Here is a 23,331-nt window from a genome sequence, read left to right on the forward strand (position 1 = left end):
GAAGAAAAGGAAAGAAAGTCTAGATTAATAGAATGGAAACTATGGGTTGAGCTGAAAAAAATACAAGTTTCTGATTTTATAAGTTAAATCAGTTCACATATAGTTTGATGTACCTTAAATTTATTCTGTTCGTAGACATTTGGGGTAAATAGGTACCTGAAGCTGTCAGCAACTTTAATAATTCCAGATCTATTCTTTCCTGCCTGTGTCGAAAGAAAAAAAAAAAAAGAGAGAGAGAAAAAAAATCTAATTTCCTGGTGTCATGGTTTAACCCCAGCCAGCAACTAAGCACCACGCAGCTGCTCGCTCACATCCCCCAACCAACGGGATGGGGGAGAGAATTGGAAAAAAAAGTAAAACTTGTGGGTTGAGATAAGAACAGTTTAAGAGAACAGAAAGGAAGAAAATAATGATGATGATGATAATGTTACAATAATATTAATAAAATAATTGGAATATAGAGAAAAAGTGATGCACAATGCAATTGCTCACCACTTGCCGACCAATGCCCAGTTAGTTTCCAAGCAGCGATCTGCCCCCCCTGGACAACTCCTCCCAGTTTATATACTGGGCGTGACGTCACATGGTATGGAATACCCCTTTGGCCAGTTTGGGTCAGCTCTCCTGGCTGTGTCCCCTCCCAACTTCTTGTGCCCCTCCAGCCTTCTTGCTGGCTGGGCATGAGAAGCTTAAAAATCCTTGACTTAGTCTAAACATGACTTCGCAACAATTGAAAACATCAGTGTGTTATCAACATTCTTCTTATACTGAATCCAAGACATAACACTATACCAGCTACTAGGAAGAGAATTGACTCTATTGCAGCCAAAACCAGGACACCCGGATGGCAAAAGACAGGCTGAAATCAAGTTACTCTACATCTTTGTATCATTTATCAATGAAATGCATATAATTTTTAAAACCTTTTAAAAACCAGTCATGGACTAGATTCAACACTTTATTTCTGAAATCTTTCCTTCATACATGATGATGTTCAAAAAGGTTTTGATATTTTATAAGTAGCACAAACAGAACTAAATGAACACAAGTATGGTTGTAAGTATGTGTGTGTAACGCAACAAACTCCCAAACATAAATATTTGCTACTAGCACGTCATATATAATAAATGATAATTCTGTTTTTAAAAAGTGCACACAAGCAGATCATTAGCGCATATCAGTATTTGTTAGGATGGCTAAGCATTTGCAAAAATGGAAAAAAAATAAAATCAACATTTTACACATTATAAATAACTAACACTGAAATACTACATTTAACACACAGGTATTGTCCATGCATGAATTAGCTTATGTTTTCATCAAAAAAAAAAAATTATTTAAATATACATTCTAAATTACATATATTTATCTGAAGGTACTACTTTTAAAAAAACCTACCACAGCATATATCTATAAAAACAATTACTTTCTCAATCAAAAGTGTTTTTGTATTAGTCCTGTATCAGCTGAATGTTTACATGTGTTTAACCTGAGGCATAAGTCAGTCTTACTCACCTCAGTGAACAGCAGCTCTTGTACTCAAACACAGCCAAGTACTTAAATACCTTACTGGAGCTGAGTCACCATGAAAGGGTGACATTCAGAGCTTAAACTATGCCTGTATCTAAAATACTTTCCTACTTATATTTTTAAAATATTACTATAGTATAGTCCTGATCACAATGGGCTGTAGGGAAAAAAAAAGGCTGGATGGGACAGCCTTGTGGCTGCAAATACTTCACGCAGTGCAGCAGCATGTGCTATATTGGTGCTAAGCTACAGGGAAAAGAAAGGAAGGGAGCCTAATGCTCTCTAAATTTTTACCTGTCTTAATAGGATAGATATTACCTTGGGCAACTAGACTTCTACAGTAACAGAAGTATAATGACTGATAAATATTATATAATTATTAATAATTAAAATACGGAAATTACTGTGCAACCAGTCCATGCGTGTTCTCTTCCCCCACGTGAACTGAAAGGTCATCTGTGATCATCTGCATTTAACCAGGGACTAAAAGGACGCAGGTAAGATTTTACAGCACAGGACCTAACACATGGTAAATTTGCTGACCAATTCACAACTCTGTGTGCATACCCCACACACACACCTGTCACTACCATCATGCAGTCCGCCTTTTCACTTCTGTTCCATGAATAATACAATTCTTTGTATCAGTAACACCAGGCAAATTTTCCATATGTGACCAGCCAGTAGGATATACAGTGATGACTGACCTGCTTTTCCTTGCCCGCAACAGAAGTTTTCCTAGGGAAGAAGTAACATTAGAGTACTCAGTCCTGCAAAATACTATTAGGCTTCAACAGCCTTGCCTCCAACAAGATTTAGAGCCAAATCTTGAAAAGCTTCTTTATTAATAAATAATCTAAAGAATTCAGCCAAACATTGTTACGTATGCAGCTTTCAAAAACTGGACATAATTCTGGATGCTCTGGTTCTTGTTCTCTGACTTTTGAAGGCTGTTCTCCAGCTCTTTCAAACGTACTGCATGGTGCTTTTCGTTCTAAAGAAAAAAGAGAAGTGCAATGCAACTGAGAAATAAAATACCAATCAATCAAAATTATAATGTAAGACAACTAGTACCTAAATTTTATAAGCCTTATTTACCTGTAAAAGTTTTCAGAGGCTCCACAAAACTGAAGGTTCCCCCAAAGGCCTCAGAATATTGAAGCTTTATTTATGTTCAGTCAGGACCAAACTGAACATGTTTAAATAGGCTTATAATCCAAAAAAGGCCTGGGAACATAAAAACTAACCTTCTGAATTTTTATCATGAAAGATTCCTAGCATCTTAAATCTATTATGGACTTAACACTCTCTCTCATGTTGACTTTTCAAGGAAACATCTGTTACTGATCTCTGATGCAACATGATTTTTGATGCCTATAGTTCCTAATATAAAAAAGGATGATTGATAGCAATATTACCTGCTCATTAGTTCCATAAATGATGCAAACCATAGATAATTTGTTATATAAATACTACCGATATTCAGGTATTTCCTTTTATGTCTATTATAGATTTCAGATGCTAGTTGGTTAAAATAAATTTAATTTTTTTAAAATGGAATTATAGTCATCAGATTTAAATCCAGCCTTAGAAAAAAATAATCAGGTTAGAATGAATAATTGAATAAAGTTACCTTCACAGTCCTTCCAGTTTCACTACAACAACAGGAATAAGATCATTTTATAATTTTCTGTAATGCATTCTCAGTTATATGTAAATGTAATTGGAATAAAAAGCAAGAAGTTAATTTAGACCAGTTCGCTCAGACATATCTTTCATATTTATACTTTACCTGTAAGCTTCAAATGGAAACCATTTGAAAACATACCTATGAGTTTTTCTGGGATGAAAGACAAGAAAATTTTCTTTATTTTCTATTTTACTTTAACATAGTAAGAAATTCCTATGAAAAAATATTTGAAGTAGCATAAAACACTAGCTGATGCCTGATTTTATTTTAAGAACACTTTTGTTTTAGGGTAAACGCAGATGTTAAGTTACACTTGATAGAGACAAAAATTAATTAAAGCATACTGAATTCAGAACAGTATCTCTGATGTCTTATTTAAATCTTGAATAGAGTTTGCATTTAGGTTGGCTTGATTTTAATCTTCAATACTGCAAGTCAGAATACAGAATATTGTTTTTGAAAGTCTAGGAGAGTGATAGTAAACATTTTTAGTGTCCTCTATATTTATTTTATATAGCTTTGTAGCTTATTATCACTGATCACAGGACAGATCTCTAACTGTATCAAAACTTTGATTAAAGCAAATGATTTGCCATCACTAATCTAGGGAATTCAGCGATGTCTGACATTTTATTAATAGAAAATGTGCTGAAATTTTCTGGATTAGATAAAACAATGTTTTGTTTTCAGATAGTATTACTCATCCAAAATACCTTCTTTGACTGTGGCTTTGCTGAATAGGTAAGTATCAACATATCAAAACTTGGGCATTTAAAGGCTTGACACTTTGAAAAAATCAGAGTATCTCCTTTGTCACTAACTACATGTATATGGGACATTGGTACATGAGCTGAAAGCTTTTCACAAATTGAAGTAATATCAGATTCTTGTAATCAGCTCAGGAAAAAAAACAGATACCACTATGTCATTATGGAACTGTTACTCATTTATTCAAATCTAGGCATGTTTACTGAACATGTTGTAATTTCCCTCTCAGATTAATCTTCATACATATTTTTTTATTTTTGCCTTGCTGGGAAAACTGGATTGAGTAAGAGATGTAAAGTCAGTATTATTCTAGTGATTTAGTCAGACTGGGCATCTGTTAAGTCTGTTAGAAATGTCAATAGAGGAAGTATATTGTCAAGTTGAATTAATTTGCTGTTCCTCAAAGTGTGTATCAATTGTATTAGTAGTGTGTTTTTCAGTAAAAGGAATTTTTACTGTAAATGGTGATGCGGTAAGTAATTTCTTAAGTCATAAACAGTATTATTTACTTACATGGTGAAATATGCAGAGGAGTTGTTTTTTCTCTTCTTGCCCCTCTCTCACTTCAGTTTCAAGTGCTAGCATTTTTGTCTGAAGGGCTTGTTCTTTGTATGACATTTTTTCCAGTTCTTCAGCTACCTATAATAGTAATGAGAGAGAAATTATGTATGTTTACTTTCACTTAAAGCCCAAATGAAATTATTTTCTTATACCTTAGCATTAATAGCTCTACTTCCTATTCTGTCATCTAATACTTCAGTTATTTCCCATGCACAGAAATTAAACTAACATGGGAAATATTCTGGCTAAATTTGAAAGAAGTTTCAATTTGGAAAAAAATGTAATATTATTGGGAGGGAGACACTTTTGTAACTCATTTTTAAGTTAAGCCAAACTTGCTATTTTTTCAAACCCAAATCAATATCCTCACACAGTACTGAGAAAATTCAGATAGTTTATTTACATGATTAATCTGAGACAGAAATTACAACTTCATAAATATTTTCTGATTAAACTAATATAATTCACTGTAATCTAAATTCCTACATTTCCTCTTCCATTTGATTTACTGTTTGCATCCTTTCTACAAATGAGAAATCTCTGCTTAAGATTGAAAGTGTGCAAAGCCTTCCTCTAAAATGAGAAGGATTTCAACACTGAAGTTCTTGTGGGCTGTCCATTAAAGAAAATAAGAAAAAGGCAAGATTAAGCTTTTGTTCAGAAACTTTTGCCACATGTGTAGGATTTAGTATTAGGTGCTTAAAGCATTTTGATTTGCCACCAAAAAAATTATAATGAAATGTTGGTCCACTGACCTTTGTCATTAATTTCAATAGGATCCGAATACTACAAAGGAGTTGAATTGTGTAATCCATATTTAAACATGCAGAAATTCCCAGTAACTTTTTAGTATTGCTCCCTATGTGCAAAATAATCTTGTCCCATCTTTTCTACTCAAGCACATTTGGTTTTAATGATATTTTTAAATAGAAAATGGCAAACAAGATCAAGAGATGTATTAAATCATCAATACCATTTTTCTCCCTTCTTCCAAAGCAGATTCCAGTTGTCTGGTTAATCCATTATATTCTGCAATTTTCTCTTCAAGCTGCAATTTACTGCACTGAAGACTCTCATCTTCTTTTTTGAGTTGACAAGCAAGTTCTTCATTTTGAAATTGCATCTTTTCTAATTGCCTTTATGCAAAACAGATTAACGCATTATAGTTCACTATAGCAGAAAAGTGTAGGAATTAATTGCACTCAGATTTTTAAAAAGTTACCTTTTAAGATCTTCATATTTCTTCTGAATGTTACAGTTTTCTTCTTCTAAGGAATGACTACCCACAGAAGTTACACTGTCTTCCTCCTGTGAAAATGACAATTAGTTTCTAGTTGAAGAGACCTATATAGGACATTACAGAGTAAAGTAAGCTCGCCTATTAAAATCCGATCAAACAATTTAACTGTAATTTCAGGTAAACGCTATATTATGTTCAAGTAAACATTATCTTGTATTTAAAACAAATAAAATACAGCCAAAGTAGCAAACTAAAACTTTGTGTGAACACTTTAAGACTGAAAAACCACTATGTAACAAAGTGAAGTCCTAACAAAACCCATATGCTGCTCACACAGCCTTGTGTATTAGGAGTTGGCTGGGTCTACCTCCTTGTGAACTTTGACTCTTAAGCTTTAGATTCCAGCAAAAGTAAGTTCTCTCACACTACAGTCACAAGAAGCATAAAAATAATACTGCATATATATACAGTTATCACAGAACACTGTAGCACTGGCAAGGAATTTTAGAAAGTAGTTAATATCAAAAAAGACAATCAAGTTCGTAAAAAGAGGTATATCAGTAGCGGAAGCTGAAGAAAGTAAGCAGCCAAACTGTCTTCCCCTGCGCAGCATCCAGACTAACATTTTTACATGTTTTCTTTTAAATCTCGTAACAGTAGTGATGAGATTATTGCTCTTGCTACCATACATCAACAGCAGATTAGCAATAAATAGCCACATCACCAGCCTGCTGGCACCATTATTTAAGGGGCAACCTTCATCATTCACTGGACTACCTCAAGTGGTTCCATCCAGTAATTTGAGTTAATCTAGTTGATTTTGTTTATGTGAATTACAGGCTGTTCAGCTAGCAGACTGGTAGTAGCAGAAATCTCCAGCAGAGGAGCAGTAAACTGATGTCCTGGTCTAGCTGAACCCAGAAGAGGGTTTCTACACATGGTCCAGCTGCTTCAAAAGGAATTTTCCTAAATTCTGGTCATAGGATCAAGGGTCAGAAGTTCTAAAGGACATCACCAAGATTTAAGGCTGAAATTTAACTGCTGTTCCACCAGCCTAGTGGTTATATTCCCAATTACTTCACTATACTGAAGAGGTTTTTTGCATTTATTCAGGAAAACATGTAGTTAAGACTAAAATTAAATACATCATTTTATATATGCACCTCAAAATTAATTGTTGCTTAAGTACTTTGCTAAGCAAAGATGGTTTTATGAGCTTATGAGTGTCCCTAGAAGGAGTATTTAAAATTATACAAACAAGAACAAAATTCAATGCTATAAAGATCATCTTGACAAGAAATTTAAAACAAAATCAAGAGCTATTTTTTTTTTATAAGCATATAAAGTCTACAGGGACGCAGAGACTCACTGTGTTTCCGCTGAAGTTTTCCCACTGACACAGGGAGAAGATTAAGCCCCTTCCCCCCCTGCTGATTTAAACACCTTTGTCATTTGTGCTAGCAGAGTATTTTCTTCTAACTCAAAAGCACATTTCAAAAAAAAAGAGAGAAAAGAGAACAACAAAAACCCCCAAGCTTAGCCCTGCCATTGAAATTGACAGGAAAAAAAGCTGAGGAATATTCATATTCAGCCTTAAGAGAAAATACAAGCAATAGTGCTAAAATACTACTAAAAATAGAAATGATCCTATTAAAGCATATTTTAAAAAATATTTTATCAGCCAACACAATGTAATCATTAAAATGTTAAAGTTATACATCATCAACAATATAATTTATGACTATTTATCTGAGTAAATATTGTCTGCTTCATAAATCAGTCATTAAAAACAAAACTAATGTGGAACTAAATTATTCCACTAGACACAAACAATAACTAGACTTGCACATTTATTTCCAGGGAAGAATTCTGCGACACATCTCTGGACATAAGTATTCAAAAGGATCGAGAATATACTCACTTAAAAGATACAGAATCTAAAAGCAACTAGGCTTGTCATGTACTGAATTCACATATATACAGTTGGCAATAGTTTCATTTGCATTATGCTATTTCTACAGAAGAAGCTTTTGACTTATGAAGCAAATAACAAAGGAAACTACACAACTGTCTGACACGTTAATAGGAAAAAAACGTTCCAGAGACTTTCTTCCACATAACTTTCGCACTTATCTTTAAAAATCAGCATGTTCTAAGCACCTGAACCTGCAGCTCCCTAAGGGTTTTGCATTTCTGTGCATGGATCCTTTCCCAGGACATAAGCTTTTCCTGATATCCTTGCTGCTTTCAGCAAGTCACAAACATGTTCTAACTCCTTTAACTCAGCCTCTGTTTTGTCCCTCACCTGCATAGTAGCATCACAGGAGAAAAATGTAAGTGTAAAACCATAAATTAATTGTTGCAATACTCAATGGCTTTCCATGTAAGTAATAAATCTGAAATTCTACACAAGTTGCATATCACCTATTTATAAAATACTGACAAAGTTACAAGTTCATCATTCGAGAAATTTCCACCTCTGACTACATTTCATTAAAGACTCAGTGACACTCACAATGAACATACACAAAATTAGGCAAGTGTTAGCAGTTCACCATGCAACAGCAAATTTTGACTTTATTTTTACTGCAATATATTTTGGGAGATGGCATAGACACACTACGCAGCTTACAAGAAAAATTCTGACCATACAAGTACTGCAGTATTTGAAAAGAGGGCAACACCTAATGCCATCTGAAGCCACATACAATGTTGTGCAAATATTATTTATGGGATCAGAAAATATTTTTCTCCATTATACAACTCAATCATGGAAAAATAAAGTTAGTATGAAATAAAATGAACGATCTAAGACGCTTCTCTGTGAGGACTAATTCTGCTCTCTAAAACAGAACGTTGCAGGCAATGCAAAACCTGTCCCTGCCTCAGCTTTATCACTTAAAAGAATATGTATTTTGATGAGCTGTGGAACTGAGGAAAGTGATTTTCCTACCAATTTTTTACTGTTTTCTGATGCTTAAGAATGCACTAACTGTGTTCCAGTATTCAGCTCCATATGCTGAAAAACTTAAAACTCATCCCTGTACGGATTCTCTGTTTTAACTGCTACTTAAAACAAACAAAGCAGTCTTATAGCAGGTTTGCTTCCCTATGCAACTTTCACAGCTGTTCTGTCGAGAGATCTGGTTTTAAAATCATCAACACCAATATCACATTTTAAAAAGTGATAAAAGAATCCTTGAATTCTAAAATAGCAGCCCAACTCCTTAGTCATTATCCTAAGAACGATTTCTCACTTGTTTGCAATTATGTAGTATCCAAAAAAACCACCAGCTCACAAGTAAGAGTTAGTAAAACATTCAGTGAATTTAAAAACAATTCTATACATGGAAAAAGAAAAAAGAGCCAGTACCTTCTGACTTCTAATAAGTGGATCACAATAACGTAGGAAAGATCAATGTCCTACAGAATTGTTTGGAAACATGCTTCATCACTGCAAAACTTACCTTATCTACTTCTAAGCATTTGTTTTCTGTCATTCTGTTGTTTTCATTTAAGACTGTTTCATATCTGGATTTCAATTCTTCTACTGCTGTTTGTAATTTTTGTACCTAGGACAACATATATTTTTCCACATACATTTGCAAGGTGTATCTTTTAAATATAGAAAAGACAGAATCATTAGTATGGAGCATAAAGGAAAACCTTTGATTTCTAAATAGAATCTCAGTATTTGTCATTATACGAAGTTATTTATTTTCATTATCCTACTCACCACAGCAAATATAAAAGGGTAACCAGGTGAAGAGCGCTCGGATATCAAAATTTCATTTTCAACAATGGAGAATGAGCTACCATTGTGCTACAGAAGCAGCAGCATGACTTACCCTTCTCTCCCCACATAAAAAGTATCACCAACAGTTCCCATCTGGAGTCACCACAGCTACGAGCTACGGTATTTCATCCCACTCACTGCTTTAAGGCTGGGCGTTCCCTGGAACTACATCTCCCATCTTAAAGCTGGCAACTTTAATTGTGGTGATGCATTCCACAGACAAGGAACACTGGCTGTACTTAGATTTTGTGTCATGTCTTTTGTCAATGATTTTAAAAAGAGGTAAGTGAAGATGGTCAGGGAAATGCTGTTTATACTATAGCAGAAATATATACAACTTCGAATCAATGTTCTAGAATGCCTTCTGTGTAAATAAAGCCAAGTAAAAAAAAGGAATTGATAAAAAGCCCATTTTAAGTCTGATTTATATGTTTTGCTGGTATTTTCAATGTGGAGCTGCCTACGTAAATAAGATGGCTCTTACAACAGTACCTGAGTGCTAGCTTACTATTCTTAGGAATGAGTAAATAAAGATATGACCAAGGAGAAGCTAAATATCATTGGATATGTCCACCAAAGACATCAGACTCAAATTTTACTTTTTAAATATAGTTTACCAGGTTGCCAACTTGCTTTTTAGGAAGCAAATCTTTTCTAAGCAAGTAAGTAATTAGCTCTGTTGGCTTCAATGAGCTTCAACTGGGCTTCACACAATTCAGTAAGGATTATGTGTACTAGTAACAGTGTGGAGACTACTCTTGGATAGGGTTTGTAATGGCACTCTCTTCTATCATCCGCAGTGTTAGGACAGTATAATAATCACTATGACAACAAAACTGTTTTATTACAAACAAAACCTTCATCATTTCTTCAAAGCTGCTTAAAACTTTAAAAGCCATACTTGAACATTTCAAATATGCTAGTCACCTGATTTTTATACTGTTCAACAAGGTTTTCCTGCAGCTTTGCCTTTTCTTGCAGATTTCGCAGCTCATTTTCAACAGAAATGGTACTGTTTTCTAATGTAGCAAGGGAAGCCTTGATTAAAACACAGAAAATATAAAAACTGTAAGAGTGTTATTAAAATAGCACAATCTACAATATGATAGTACTAGCAAGTGACCTGCAGGCATTAAAAAGAGTCACACAATCATTTATCCTGTCAAACAAAAATAATAGCCCACAGTTCATTTGCCAGCTCATGAGAACATTTACTTCGTAGGATAAACACAATACAAAACCTGTAAATACTTTAAAAATTGAAATTAATAAATGAGCTAAACTCAGTTCTTTAATTTGAAAGAAAGTTTTACAAACATAAAAGAACAATTTCTAGTTAAGCAATTTTGTAGCTACTGACAGTAAAATAAATGGCATCCTGGTTAAGCAGGTAGATGATTAGACAACCCTGTTCCTAGCTTTGCCATAGATTTCTGACACATTTTCAATGTCTCATTTTCACTTACTGTAAAAAATGGATGGCAAAATTTATTCTACAGGTTTGGGATCTCTAGACAGAAGGCCCAAAGGGAATTAATGTGGTTATTTCATTAATGTATCAGAAATACAGAGCCATTCAACAATGATTTATAATGATCTCACCTTTAGTTTTTCATTTTCAAGGTAAATCTTTTCATTTTCAGACTTAACAGAATTTAGCTTTCCAAGAATCTCCTCATCTGAGTTTCTTCTCCATTCCTCCTTTCTTTTCAGGTCTTCCAAAAGGCTTGTGATCTGCCTTGTTAGATAGGCAAGAACTTCTGTATAATATACAATGCTTCCAAAACTCGCACTATGCAAATTAAATTGTACCTTAACACATACTCCTTCACTGTTCTTATTTAAATAAACCAAAAAAAAAAAAAAAAAAAAAAGTATGCATTTAAGCATCCCAAGAAAGCAGTATCTATTGAAATAAGAAACTATCCAAAAGAGTGGTCCACCAAGGAAGTGGTCCTAGCTCAAATATAAATAAATCCATTACCTAGAACACCCAAGCATAGTTCCAAGACAACTATGCATACACATACTGTACAAAATTGAATGATATTGAATTTATAGGGTCTATCAGATAATGTCCTATTAAGAACATTCCATAGCTAATTTAGGAATGGTACTTTCCATTATTAAAAGCAACAGGCATTAAAACCAGCTGGAAGCAGAATGAGTACTTGAGGGAAGTATCATAGATGTTTCCCTTTTCTTATTCTTTCCTAGATGCCTCCTCATGCACACTGGACCAATAGTGGGCTAGACAGATTTCTGGACTGATGTCATGTACCTGCACTCCTGTTAAATTCTAAAATATGCTGAAAATATTTTCAGAAATGTCAGATTTTCTGAAAGAAAAACAAAAGAGTCAAGCCAAATTAATTTGAGCTGTTACATATTTGAGCATGAATCAAGTTCTTTGTAAAATAAATATTCTGTGTTAGACCTAGCATAAAAAGGCACCTACCAGTTTCTTTTGCTTGTTTGAATTACAGTCCGTATTTCTACCAACAGAAAAGGTAAAAGGATATGTCACTGTCTGCCAAAGAAAACGGCATATCCTTCATGTGCATTAAGATTTGACCACATAGTTTGAATAACGTTGGACAATTTTGTGTTGCTTTTCCTTACAAGAATAAACTGTTCAAATGTGCATCTGAGAGGAGTCCTTCTCTGTCCTCTAGTGGGGTGAGACATTAGTGGAACTGAAATAATTTTGCCATCGTTAGTCTGAAGTAGAAACTAGAAGCCTAAGAACCTTATTCTATACTGCAGCAGACAGAAGGGTTAACACTCAAGGGTTAACAAGCAGTTGAATCAGTTACTAAATAAGTGGTTCTGAGGAAGCAGCATAGTAGCTACTAGCAAGTTCAGGCTAATCAGAAGTATGCAGGGGAAGGAATATGTTCCTTACTTGTATGGGGGAATGAAGTTTTTTAAAAAGTTGTGAAATGCAGCAGAAAGAAGGCTAAAAATCTTATATTTGTTCTAGTTTCCAACTTCTAAATTCTGCACCAAATTTTAAAATATGAATACATAAACTTGTTTACATTGTCAACACTGAGTACTACACTACTAAATATCAACACTGTGTGACTACAGAAAAAAAATTAGATCACAGTTTAACTTACTTCTTAAGATCTTCTGTTTGAATTTCTAATGTTGTCTTTTCTTCAACCATTCTATCATGCTGGTTTTTCCAGACATCAGAAGCTGACAGTATCTCAGACAGTTCGACTTCCTAGAGAATACAGGAATTACAAATAATGTTACAAAATAATGCCATCTAGTTGTACAAATTTTTCTAAACACAAGAGCTATTTAATGAAAGATGGCTTTACTGGATCTCCCTAGTACAAAGCAATCTAAGTTTTGTCTTGTCTCAAAAGAAGAAAATAAATAAAACTACCCACATTTTAAAAAGTTAAAGTCTAAGTACAGACTTACTTTCAAGTCAGGGATGCAGTTAAACACTGGCACTGTATATAAACTGTAGAATATTTCAAAATTTAAGATGAAAATATTTTCTTACAACAAAAATATTTGTCTCCAATATGTCTACTACATATAAATTACATAAATCAATACAAAAATTAATTTCTGCCAAAACATTTTAAGAATAAAAAATAATAGCTAGGTAAGAAATGCAAAGTTAGGTAAAGTCCCTCAAAGAAGTATGGATAATTAACCAACACATGCTATCTTGAAAGTACACGGGGTCTTCAATGGGGAAAGAAAACAACAGTGTGACTACAAAACATCAAAAGTTCAGTAGTTGCCAGCCCTCTGCACTGCAAAGTGCACTTAATGATCCACTACTGTCTTCCCACAAAAATCAAAGAAAAAAAAAGTTATTAAGCATCTCCTGGTATACTAACTGGAAAAATTTATCTTTAATACTGACATATCAAAAATGATGGCAACACATCTAAGAGTATGAAAACATACTCTTATTAGGAAATCTAAATAAGGCAATAAAGATCTCAGCACAGTTCTGATCCACCTGGCCTTTTTGAACATTTACATACTGTATGGATATGCAGGGCAAGAATCTAAGGAACAATTTGGATTAAGGAAGTTTTGTACTTGGATTTTGAAAAGGTTCAGAGCAAGCTGCTTGGAAACAGAAAGCTAAGTATCCATATGAGATGTCAGACACCGATAAATAAAGAAAACAAAGAGTTCAAACCCCAATCATGGACTCTCAGTTAGTATACTGTACTTCTGAGTTAGTGTATATCCATAAAGGTCTGACAGGAAGATAGGAGAGGTGTAACTGAAAGCTGGTAAGACTCCTCTTACTACAGTTTGAAGCGTACAACCTCATGGCTTAAGACATTCACTAAATTTTAACAAAACAAAGGCAGTGAACGTAGTAACAGTTTGAATGTCACTTACAGCAACCTTTATCCTTAACCAAGGAGCAAAAATATAAATAAGATAAAAACACAGCATGACCAACCAACTTTTCTTATTTTCCACAGGTAAAAGTCTCTCAATTGTTCAATTTAAAACAACACAGGATGACATTGCTCACAGTGTAGTCACTCACACATTCTCTTATTCTGGAGGTTAAATTTTCCACTGCTGCTTCAAAGTGTTGTGCTCTTTGTTTCTGGGACCTCATTACTTTTTTCAGAGCAGTCTTCTTTTGCTCACTTGTTTCCTTTAAGGCTAACATCTGGTGCTTGTATTCACCAACTTGATGTTTCCACTCTGCTATTTTCTTTTCTAGAGTCTGCAGCATAATTAAACATCAACTCTTTTCAAATACTGTAACTTACAGATCATTTTGTGACATAACATAATCAAGAATACCAATTACATTTATAATCTGTTTCCATAATGTCTTTGTATCTCAAATCTTGTGGTTGATACAAAGAGCTAGCCAAGATACATACAGCAGTAGGCAAGAGAAAATACATGCTGGAAAACTGATTACAAAGATGATCAAGAGAAGAGGTTGAGGAGGTGCAGAAGCAGGCAGGAGTAGGGGGAAAGACAGCAGTCTAACCATCATTGTGTGCTTTTGGAAATGGATCCAGAATTTCAGTGTAGAAGGCATGGCATGGATGTTAAACACATTTATGAGGAGGAAAATAAAAGTGGTTTCATCATCCCTAGCAACTAATTTCTGTAAAAAGTATCACCTTAATGATGCTACTAGTGATATTCACTGATCTAGTAGTAGTCTGTGCTCTGAATCTATAGTGAACATACACACAACTAGGGCTGGAGATCAGTATAACTGCATACGAAATTTGAATATGAAAGTTAAGATCTTAGATTTGGGTTTAAGTCAAGAAGCTAGGAAAGGCCGGGGTCTTTTCTTGAATATATGTATTATGATATGGTCTGTGACTAGATGACAACATACTATTTTCTTGGAAGATCTCGTGACTTTTTCCAATGCATATAATGGCCCCACTCTTTTAATGAAACAGAATTGTTTAGTGAAGAAACTATTTTTTTATGGCAAGTTATATTTTGTGTTCAATGGATAGTGAAGCAGAAAACACAAAAAGAAAAGATGAAGCACTCCCTTGCCCACAGCAGACAATTGTTTAAAGATAATTAAAACAGGCTATGATAAAGCTTAAACTACAGCTGTAAATCACACATTGTAAGGACAACGTATAATTTCCTGAGTGCTTGGTTTTGCAGCACTCAGGAAATAAAATACCTTTGCATTAAATATATTTTTTATTTAAATACATGTAAAACTACGTTTGCATTAAATGTATTTTTAATGCATTTAATTATATTATCAGATGTGTACAATACAATCGAGATGAGAGCTGGGTTCTACAACTGTCGTTGTATTATCTTTCCTATTGCTGTTAATATTTCTGACTAACTAGATTTTTACATCACTCAGATGAAGGCAGTGTACTGATCCCATCCAACCCAGGAAGCTGACCTCTCTAACTTCATGACTTTTGTATTTTTTCATCTACATATCACTTGTTATTTAAATGTGAATGGAAAAAAAGACCAGACATTAAAACAATACATGATGACATACAATAAAAACAATATCAGACTCTGCTTCAAAGAGAATCTCACATGCGATTATTTTTAAGGTGCTACAGCTTATGAAAAACATGAGCAAGCTACCAGTAGACAACTACTTTCATAAAGACAAGTGCAAGTTCCATTCATATTGCTTACTATTCTCTGCCAAACTACAGCAATGTAAGTAGGCTAGAAGTGTAAATAAATTGCTCAAGTCACTAATAAATATCCTAATCATAAGAATGATTGATGCATTTGTTTCTTTCATTTGAGTCTAGGTCTGACACTTAATTATGTTCTACATGAATAAAGACCAGAATGAGATGCCATTTACCTACTGACTACATTAATGTACCAGCCTTATTCAAGATACTATTTGCCAGTTGCTATAAAATATGCATATTATGCATATGAGAGGATAACTATCAGTACAGGTCCTGCTAATGGCCCCCAGACTTTTCAACAATCAATGCAAAATGTATGTGGTTTTCCAAGTAAAAGATAGTCTCAGGTACTGAGATTTACCAAAAAGGAAAAGTACTACTTCAGAAAACAGAAATGACAAAACCCCCCAAATATGCAGGAAGAAGTTTTCATATATAGATGCTTATAGGGCATTTAATAAACAAAGATGTGACTTGGCAGGGGCAGCAGCAGAACACCTTCAATCAACAGGGCAAATAGAAAATCTGAGTCTTTGTACGGACTTCAAATGTTGATATAAGTAAACAGCTGTTATCCCCTCTTACAACCGCAGGAGGTCACAATTACACTAAGAATAAGTGCTTTGGGCATTACTCAGTGGCTGAGGTAAATTTAAATCGAGAATTAATTTCATAAAGGTAATGCGGAGCTTTCGCAAGCTTTTGTCCAGATACTACCAAAACCATCATCAGAATTTAAGCTAGCAACTGACTTCAGCACTTTGTGCAGAGCACACAAAATTTCTAAATAAAGACTGAATGAAGATACAGCTGTATATCAAGTTACTTTATGTAATGAAAATATTGGAATTCTATAATGGCACTAGGTAGAACAGGAATTCTATAATGGTACTAGGTAGAGCAAGAAAGTAATTTTTATTCAGAAGAAAACATGAGGTATTTATACAGACATAGACATATGTGACTTTTTTTTGAAATTTAGTTGCTATAGGTTACTTGACAACTTCAAATTATACAATTAATAGGGGATGCTACTAAAAAAAGTTTGGAAATTAGAAATACATTATTTTTAGCCAATGTTTTCTCATTCATGCCTAAGTTCTTGACAAATTTCAAATACTGAAATCTGAGGCCAGCTCCAGCCTCTGACACATGACCTCTTCCTTGTCTTGTTCTAAAGCCAGTAACTGATCCAAATGCCCAAATTTGCCTCTTGCTTTTTAGAACAGGAAATGAAAATAACTTCACCTACCTTAAACAAAGTGAGGTTAGATACTAGTCTTAGGTGTTCCTCTTTCAGTCAGTATTAAGAGTTTTATTGATTCCTTCACAGTCAATAAAAAGAAACAGGTGGTGATTCATCACCCTTATCTTACAGCAGAAACCCATCTTGGGGACTTGCCCATCTCTTTCTATTGACTGTATGGAGACTGCCTCAGGATTGATATCTATCATCTAGATAGCACAGTTAGGTGATTGCAAATACTTCTGTGTGTTTAGCAGCAGAACTACTACTATGCACAAGCTAAGAAAAGAAGAAAAAAGAACAAACTTGCAATTAAGATAGTGTGGTCAGGCAGACTGTGCAAAATATAAATGCTAATGATTTGTACTGTTTGGGATTTTTCTTTTACCAAGGGTTTGATTCCAAGTGATACTTTAAGATTTAACTCTCACACCTGAGTTAAACTCTGACCACACTAAGGATTTGCTACTTTTTTCAATAAACTGAAACACAAGTAGAAATACGCTGACCTGTATTTTCACTTTTAACTCATCATTTTCCACTTCTTTTCTTTGAATCTGACATTGCAGGTGAGCTTGTACTGCCTTTACTGATCTTGACAGGTGGTCTTCTTTCTGTACATTGACCTAAGAAAGAAAAAAACCCACAAATCTATTGGTCTATGGAGATATGCTGTATGATGCTATCTATGTTCTTTCTACTTTGCCATAGTTTCTAACTGACATTTGAATGTCCTCAAAAGCTGGAAAAGATAAAAAATGCTCTACAATTATATTCATAAGCAGTAACTTGTTACTAATGGTATTAACGTTAAACAGAAATCACAAACTTGAAAGAGTGTATGTATAATTGATGCCTCATATTTAATCTGACTCTTGAAGTAGTATGAACAAGGCCTGGAAGCACAAACTCAGAAATCCAGGCTGAGCAAAGGCATCTAGCTAGCAGGTTGACCAAAATTAAGCCACACGGATCAGCTCTGCCCTAACTAATTAGGCCTGAACTGATCTTCATTAAATACCAAAGACCACCACCTGCTATTACAAGTATTGATACATTTAATTCAAACTCTAATTCGGGGGGGATACATAAAGCATAAGGGAAGAGGCAGCTTATGTCACCAGAACTGAGGTCAGATGATTCTATGAAATTTCTTGCAACTTGATTCCCTTGGCTTGTTCTACATAAGAAATAATGAAAACAGGTAGAAAGAAGTCATATTATCAGTATAGATTAGAAAAGCATTGTAATGCACCAGTTCAAGTGTTCATTAGAGATACCAGTAAGATAGGCAGACTCGGACTCAGTTAGGTATTGATGAAAATGCCATTTATTGGAGATAACATAAGAAGGAACAAAAGGATAGCATAGATAATTGTATCTCCATTCAGATCCTGAGCACCCCAAATTGTTCAATGTTAGATAGATCTCTAGTCAGGGCACAGCACGCTGCTCAGATGCCATCAACGCTGAGGTCTGATGGCACTGTGGTCTTCAGAATCTTCATAGGCTTTTCTGTTCAGCATTTCTACTCTCAAGCAAAAGGATGTTTCTATGAAAAAGTGCTGCTTCGCTTCAAGATAAAGACAAGGATGTGCCAATTGTGAGGTGTGAAAGGGGGCACCCACACACGCTCCTCTATTACAATTAGCTGGCTAAGTTTATCCTGCAGCCAAGCATTATATTCTCTTGGTTAAGCAAAGAAAAATTCTTAAAGAAGAACCATGGCTCTCAACAAACCCCAAGGAGTTACAAAAATCAAAGTACACCATTGTCCCCTCAAAGGTTTAACTGAGCCTACTCTGTCCGTCACTAACACTGAACCACACCGCATTGTATACACATAAAGTGCACTTTAAGTATACAAGGACTGTAACACAGATTGCTAAACTACCAGTAAAATAATTTTGAAACTTTCATAGTACCTTCTTACGCAGGACAGATAATTCTTCTCTTCCTATGTTGGTTTCTGCACTGAGCCCCTTCTTTTGGCTCCAAGAATGCATGAGGTCTTTCCTGTCAGCCTTTGATGATACTAGCTCTGCTGTCAGTACTACCTCTCCCTATTCATTGAGCTCAAAGAGCCATGGAAACTAACTGTGAACAGTAATCTGTTTAGTTTACTCTGTGTTACTTCAATATAAGTATTTTTTTCCAGAACTACTGCAAATCTGTAAATGAGAAGCCAAAAGCCATTAGTCTAGATGTCCCATGGTTCAGGGAGGGGCATACATCAGTGTTAAGGATAACCTATATACTCAATAGGTTTGGATACAGTCTCGATGGTTTTAAGATATTTCTGTAGGAAACATCCTTCAGGATTTTCCTTTTTTTCCATAGATCTTTGAAATAATTGCTCTTCTCAAAATTTAAAATTTGTAAATTTAAAGAATCTAGTACATTGGGAGAAAACATTCATTTCAACAGAACTGGTCACTCACTTTTTCAAGCTGAAGCCTGGATAAAAGTTCTTTAACATGTTTCTCCCTTTCAAGTATTTTTCTCCTGAGATTCTTCATAGAAAAAAAAATAACAAAGAAATTATTTTAATGTTTGTATACAACAATGCAACAGTAATGTATACTGATGAACATTTCAGCTGTAAAACAATTTGTGATGATAAACCACAAATGCTCCCACTTTGCCACTGTCACTTGAGACTGTATGATCCCAAGACGTAGCCATTTTCAGATGTACAGCATAGAACAAAAGTGACAGAAATTTTAATTTACTTACAGTATTTTGGGTTTCATTTTCACTTAACTTCTGCATCAAAGTGTCAATGTTTTTACTGTTTAACTGCAAGAGAGAAGCAGGAAACATTAAAAAATTACTTGCAATTATAATTGATGTAGCATTTTTCAACAGTTTTGAATTTGGCACATATCATTTGCTACATTTTCTAATTTGGTACATATGAATGTGAAAGCTCGCATACTTATGAGCTACTTAAGAGTTGGTGGTTTAAACCCTAAAGATTCAATTTATTTTGCGCATAGAACTTTATAGCTGAAGAAAACAAATTAGGCTCATTCCACACACCAATTTATTTATTTTAGCTAAAAGGACTCTAAATACCATAAATACTTAAGTGTTATTTAAACATTCAGTCAAATAGTAAAAGCATTTGTACAACTTGTAATATTTTAAAGATTAAGTATTAAAGCCTTTCAAGAACTTAAGTTAGATAGGAGAATTTGAAGATTGAACCAGAAAGCATAGGCTAGAAGATCACACAAGTAAACCTACATTAACTGTTACTACAAATCCAAAAGAATTTATGTGCCTATAATATTGTCAGCTAAACTTCTCATCTTAAAACATCTGATTCTGGGAGTTGGGTAACTTTCCATTTAAAAAAAATAGACTTGTGGGACTTTCAGGTTGTAAATCCTAAACATTTTAACTTCACTAGTGAGAGCATAAACCCACTGCCTCAGGGTGGAAACTTTGGCATCAAAAGTTCTACTACAACTCCTTGCAAAGCATATCTTATCCTGGCCTGCATGTAATTCCTCAGAATGTTCTGTAACCTTGATCCCATGTTTATCTGTAAAGTCAGTACATGGACCCCAATTCTGCATCCAGGTTTCCACCTCCGCATGCACTGCAAACTTACAAACATTGTATTCAGTAGTAGTCCTGTCCTTTCCTGACTACACTGAGTCAGATTTGCTATCAGCAAAAAACTAATATATAAACAAGAATGGTGTTTTGTGACCCCACAGTAATTCATCAGCAAAACCAGAAGGGCTTAGAAGACTTCCCAGAACTGAGAAGTGACCGGAAACCTAAATTACTCATACCATCATTCCATTTTCAGGAAATTGTTGTCCCCACAGTTAATTATCTATAAACTTCCTCTCTAATGAACAACAAAAGGCCTCATGCTGTAAGACAGCTAGCATTGTCTGTGAAAACCTGAAAATCAGGAAGGTTACCCTTAAAATTAAAAAGTTCAGAATAAACACCCATCTCTGTTAGCTTGCAAAAGGTTAGCTTTTTGGCTTCCAAAAGAAAGCTGAGAAAGTCAGCAATGACAAATCACATTTAATTTTAAAAGAAATCTACATTCTTCAGTCCATCAGGTTTCTGTGTGAGTTCCATACGACACTACTGTTAAACAGGAATTCACTGTGATCCACCTCCTGTTTTAAAATACATAGCCCACCAAATTCCTTCCGGTTATGCAGGAACTTTCTTAGTGCCCAGGACATAACAAAAAAATCTTCCCAATACGTCTATTAAAGATAATAAGACTAAATGTTAGTTTAAGACCTGTGTAAAAAATGTGTATTTGCATTGGTTCTATGTTTATGCCTTTTCTTACTTGGTGTTCTAGACTGTCAGATTCTTTGCTTAGATCAGTAAAATATTTTCCATCTTGGATGGCTTTTGTAGTTCTGTGATAATCCTTTTCATACAGCTGAACTGGTGAACAGAGTTTTTCTGCCTCTCCAGGTGGCACATAGGTACTTCCCTGAAATAGCATTCATAATTGTGTAACAATTTAGTATCACTCACGGTTAGGACACTGATCTTGCTAATTCAACATGAAACAAGTCAGCTCTTCGGGAGAATGATTAAGGAAAAATTTTAAAGATCAAAGAGATCTCTCATTTATGACTTCCAACAAGGGTAAAAGCCTGTGATATCACAAGATGTACCCTCAAACTGATCACTCACAGAACACACCTAATCTATAAGGCAAAGGTAAACAGTCTACCTCCAGTGAAGGTGGAAGCCAAGTCCTGCTCAGACACCATTATGTTTCACAGCAAAGTTCTTCCAATTTGGAAGCAGCAATGGCTTTTCTCTTCTCCCAGTTTGGAAAAACTCCTCACCAGGCAGGGCTGCACAGGAACATGACGCTGCCCATGTCATGGCAAGTCCAGAGCCAAGTATCGGTGCCTACTACCTTAATGCATCCCATTTTCCCCGATTCCTTGTCAAGCACCAGGAACCTGTGGTCACCCTCACCCCTTCTCCAAACACCTCTCTTCTGCCTCTGCCCTTGCACTCCAGCATGATTGATGTCCTCGCCAAGAACAAAGTTACCTGTTTACTCCATGCAGTGCTCCACTGACTAATCATTATTTTTCAGAAGCTCATTGTCTTGCCTTCTCCACCCACCAGGATGCATTTCTCCTGCTTTCAGCCTGTGCCAGGTGCATCGTCATCAAAAGGATTTGTCAGACTAAGAGTTTATATTCCTATATCCGTATCTCCTTAGCATAATTGAGAAAATGAGTAACAGAATTTTGGAAGTCCCCAACGAAATAAATCACTTCCTCACACAATCAGAATGTAGACTGCTCTGCTTCCAATTGTTGCCATAATGCAAATAACTACACTCCAAACATCTAGGTTTTTTTATATATATATTTATGTGTCTTTTTATTACAGGCTTACATTTCCTGGCAGACCTCAACTTGTGTAACACAGTGCAGGTCTCTACAGCTTTTTCTTTGTTATATAACCAAAACTAAGTTCTTGAATTTAATTACTTCCAGTGAAAACAGCATCTTGGAAGATTAAACATTGTGTTTCATTTATCCTAGCCCATCAATGTAAGCAGAAAACAACAAATAAGAATTTTTCCATAGTTTCAGTATACCATTTTTATGTCCAGCACTCTCACTTACCCATTTTTTAAAATATCAGCTACTTCCCATCTGTAGCTAGGAAGTATGTTTTGAAATATCTGTTTTGAATCTTGTTAACTGAGTAAATAGAATGAAAAAAATCAAGCTTAACAGGAACAGAATGAACTTGCCTCAGTAGCATGAGGAAGAAGAAACTTTTCCTGAAGATCGAAAGCCAGTACAGGAGCAGTACCGCTACATACAGGTAAAGACGAGGATGACTGCGATGATGACGACATTTTGTTTTAACGCTGTGTAACAAGACAATATATGTTAACAGATATTGGTGTTCTGTGAAGCAGTAATTGAAACATTACCGGCATCCCTGGTCATTCCCACTAGAAAACACAGTGTACCAGACCACGTAAACCCCAGACTCGTCAGAGATTTAACACAGTTAATGCAACTGAAATCTTGCACACGGATTCATAACTTGTACTCTCTGAAGTATCACTGAATTCACACGTCTGGTGCACAGAAAGCAAACCCCTTAACAGCAGAAAACTGAATACACGCGAAGGACGGCGCAAAGCTCGCAGCTGCCATTTCCCACTCCCGCGCTCCCCGGCGCAGAGGGTGAGGAGCGGGGCCGCGGGCCCCCCAACAGCGGCCCTCACCCCGGGCCCCGTCCCCTCTCCCCTGGCCAAACGCTCCTGCCCCCGAGGTGTCCCGCGGGGCAGCGGCC

At 35.3% G+C, this 23,331-nt stretch overlaps 1 protein-coding gene across 1 annotated transcript; it reads right to left on the reverse strand.

Moving 5' to 3' along the window:
* Positions 1–2,395: 2,395 nt before the first annotated feature.
* On the reverse strand, positions 2,396–22,885 carry ODF2L (outer dense fiber of sperm tails 2-like). Its single transcript, XM_010582748.1, is given in 16 exon segments — positions 2,396–2,524; positions 4,502–4,627; positions 5,523–5,685; positions 5,772–5,857; positions 7,950–8,028; positions 8,030–8,094; positions 9,257–9,361; positions 10,513–10,623; positions 11,188–11,323; positions 12,708–12,817; positions 14,129–14,314; positions 17,511–17,627; positions 19,443–19,514; positions 19,738–19,800; positions 21,332–21,481; positions 22,778–22,885. Coding segments are annotated over 16 exon segments (1,806 nt in total).
* Positions 22,886–23,331: the final 446 nt, after the last annotated feature.

This window comes from Haliaeetus leucocephalus, unplaced genomic scaffold, assembly GCF_000737465.1.
Source record: "Haliaeetus leucocephalus isolate CR32 unplaced genomic scaffold, Haliaeetus_leucocephalus-4.0 Scaffold848, whole genome shotgun sequence".
Taxonomy (NCBI): Eukaryota; Metazoa; Chordata; class Aves; order Accipitriformes; family Accipitridae; genus Haliaeetus; species Haliaeetus leucocephalus.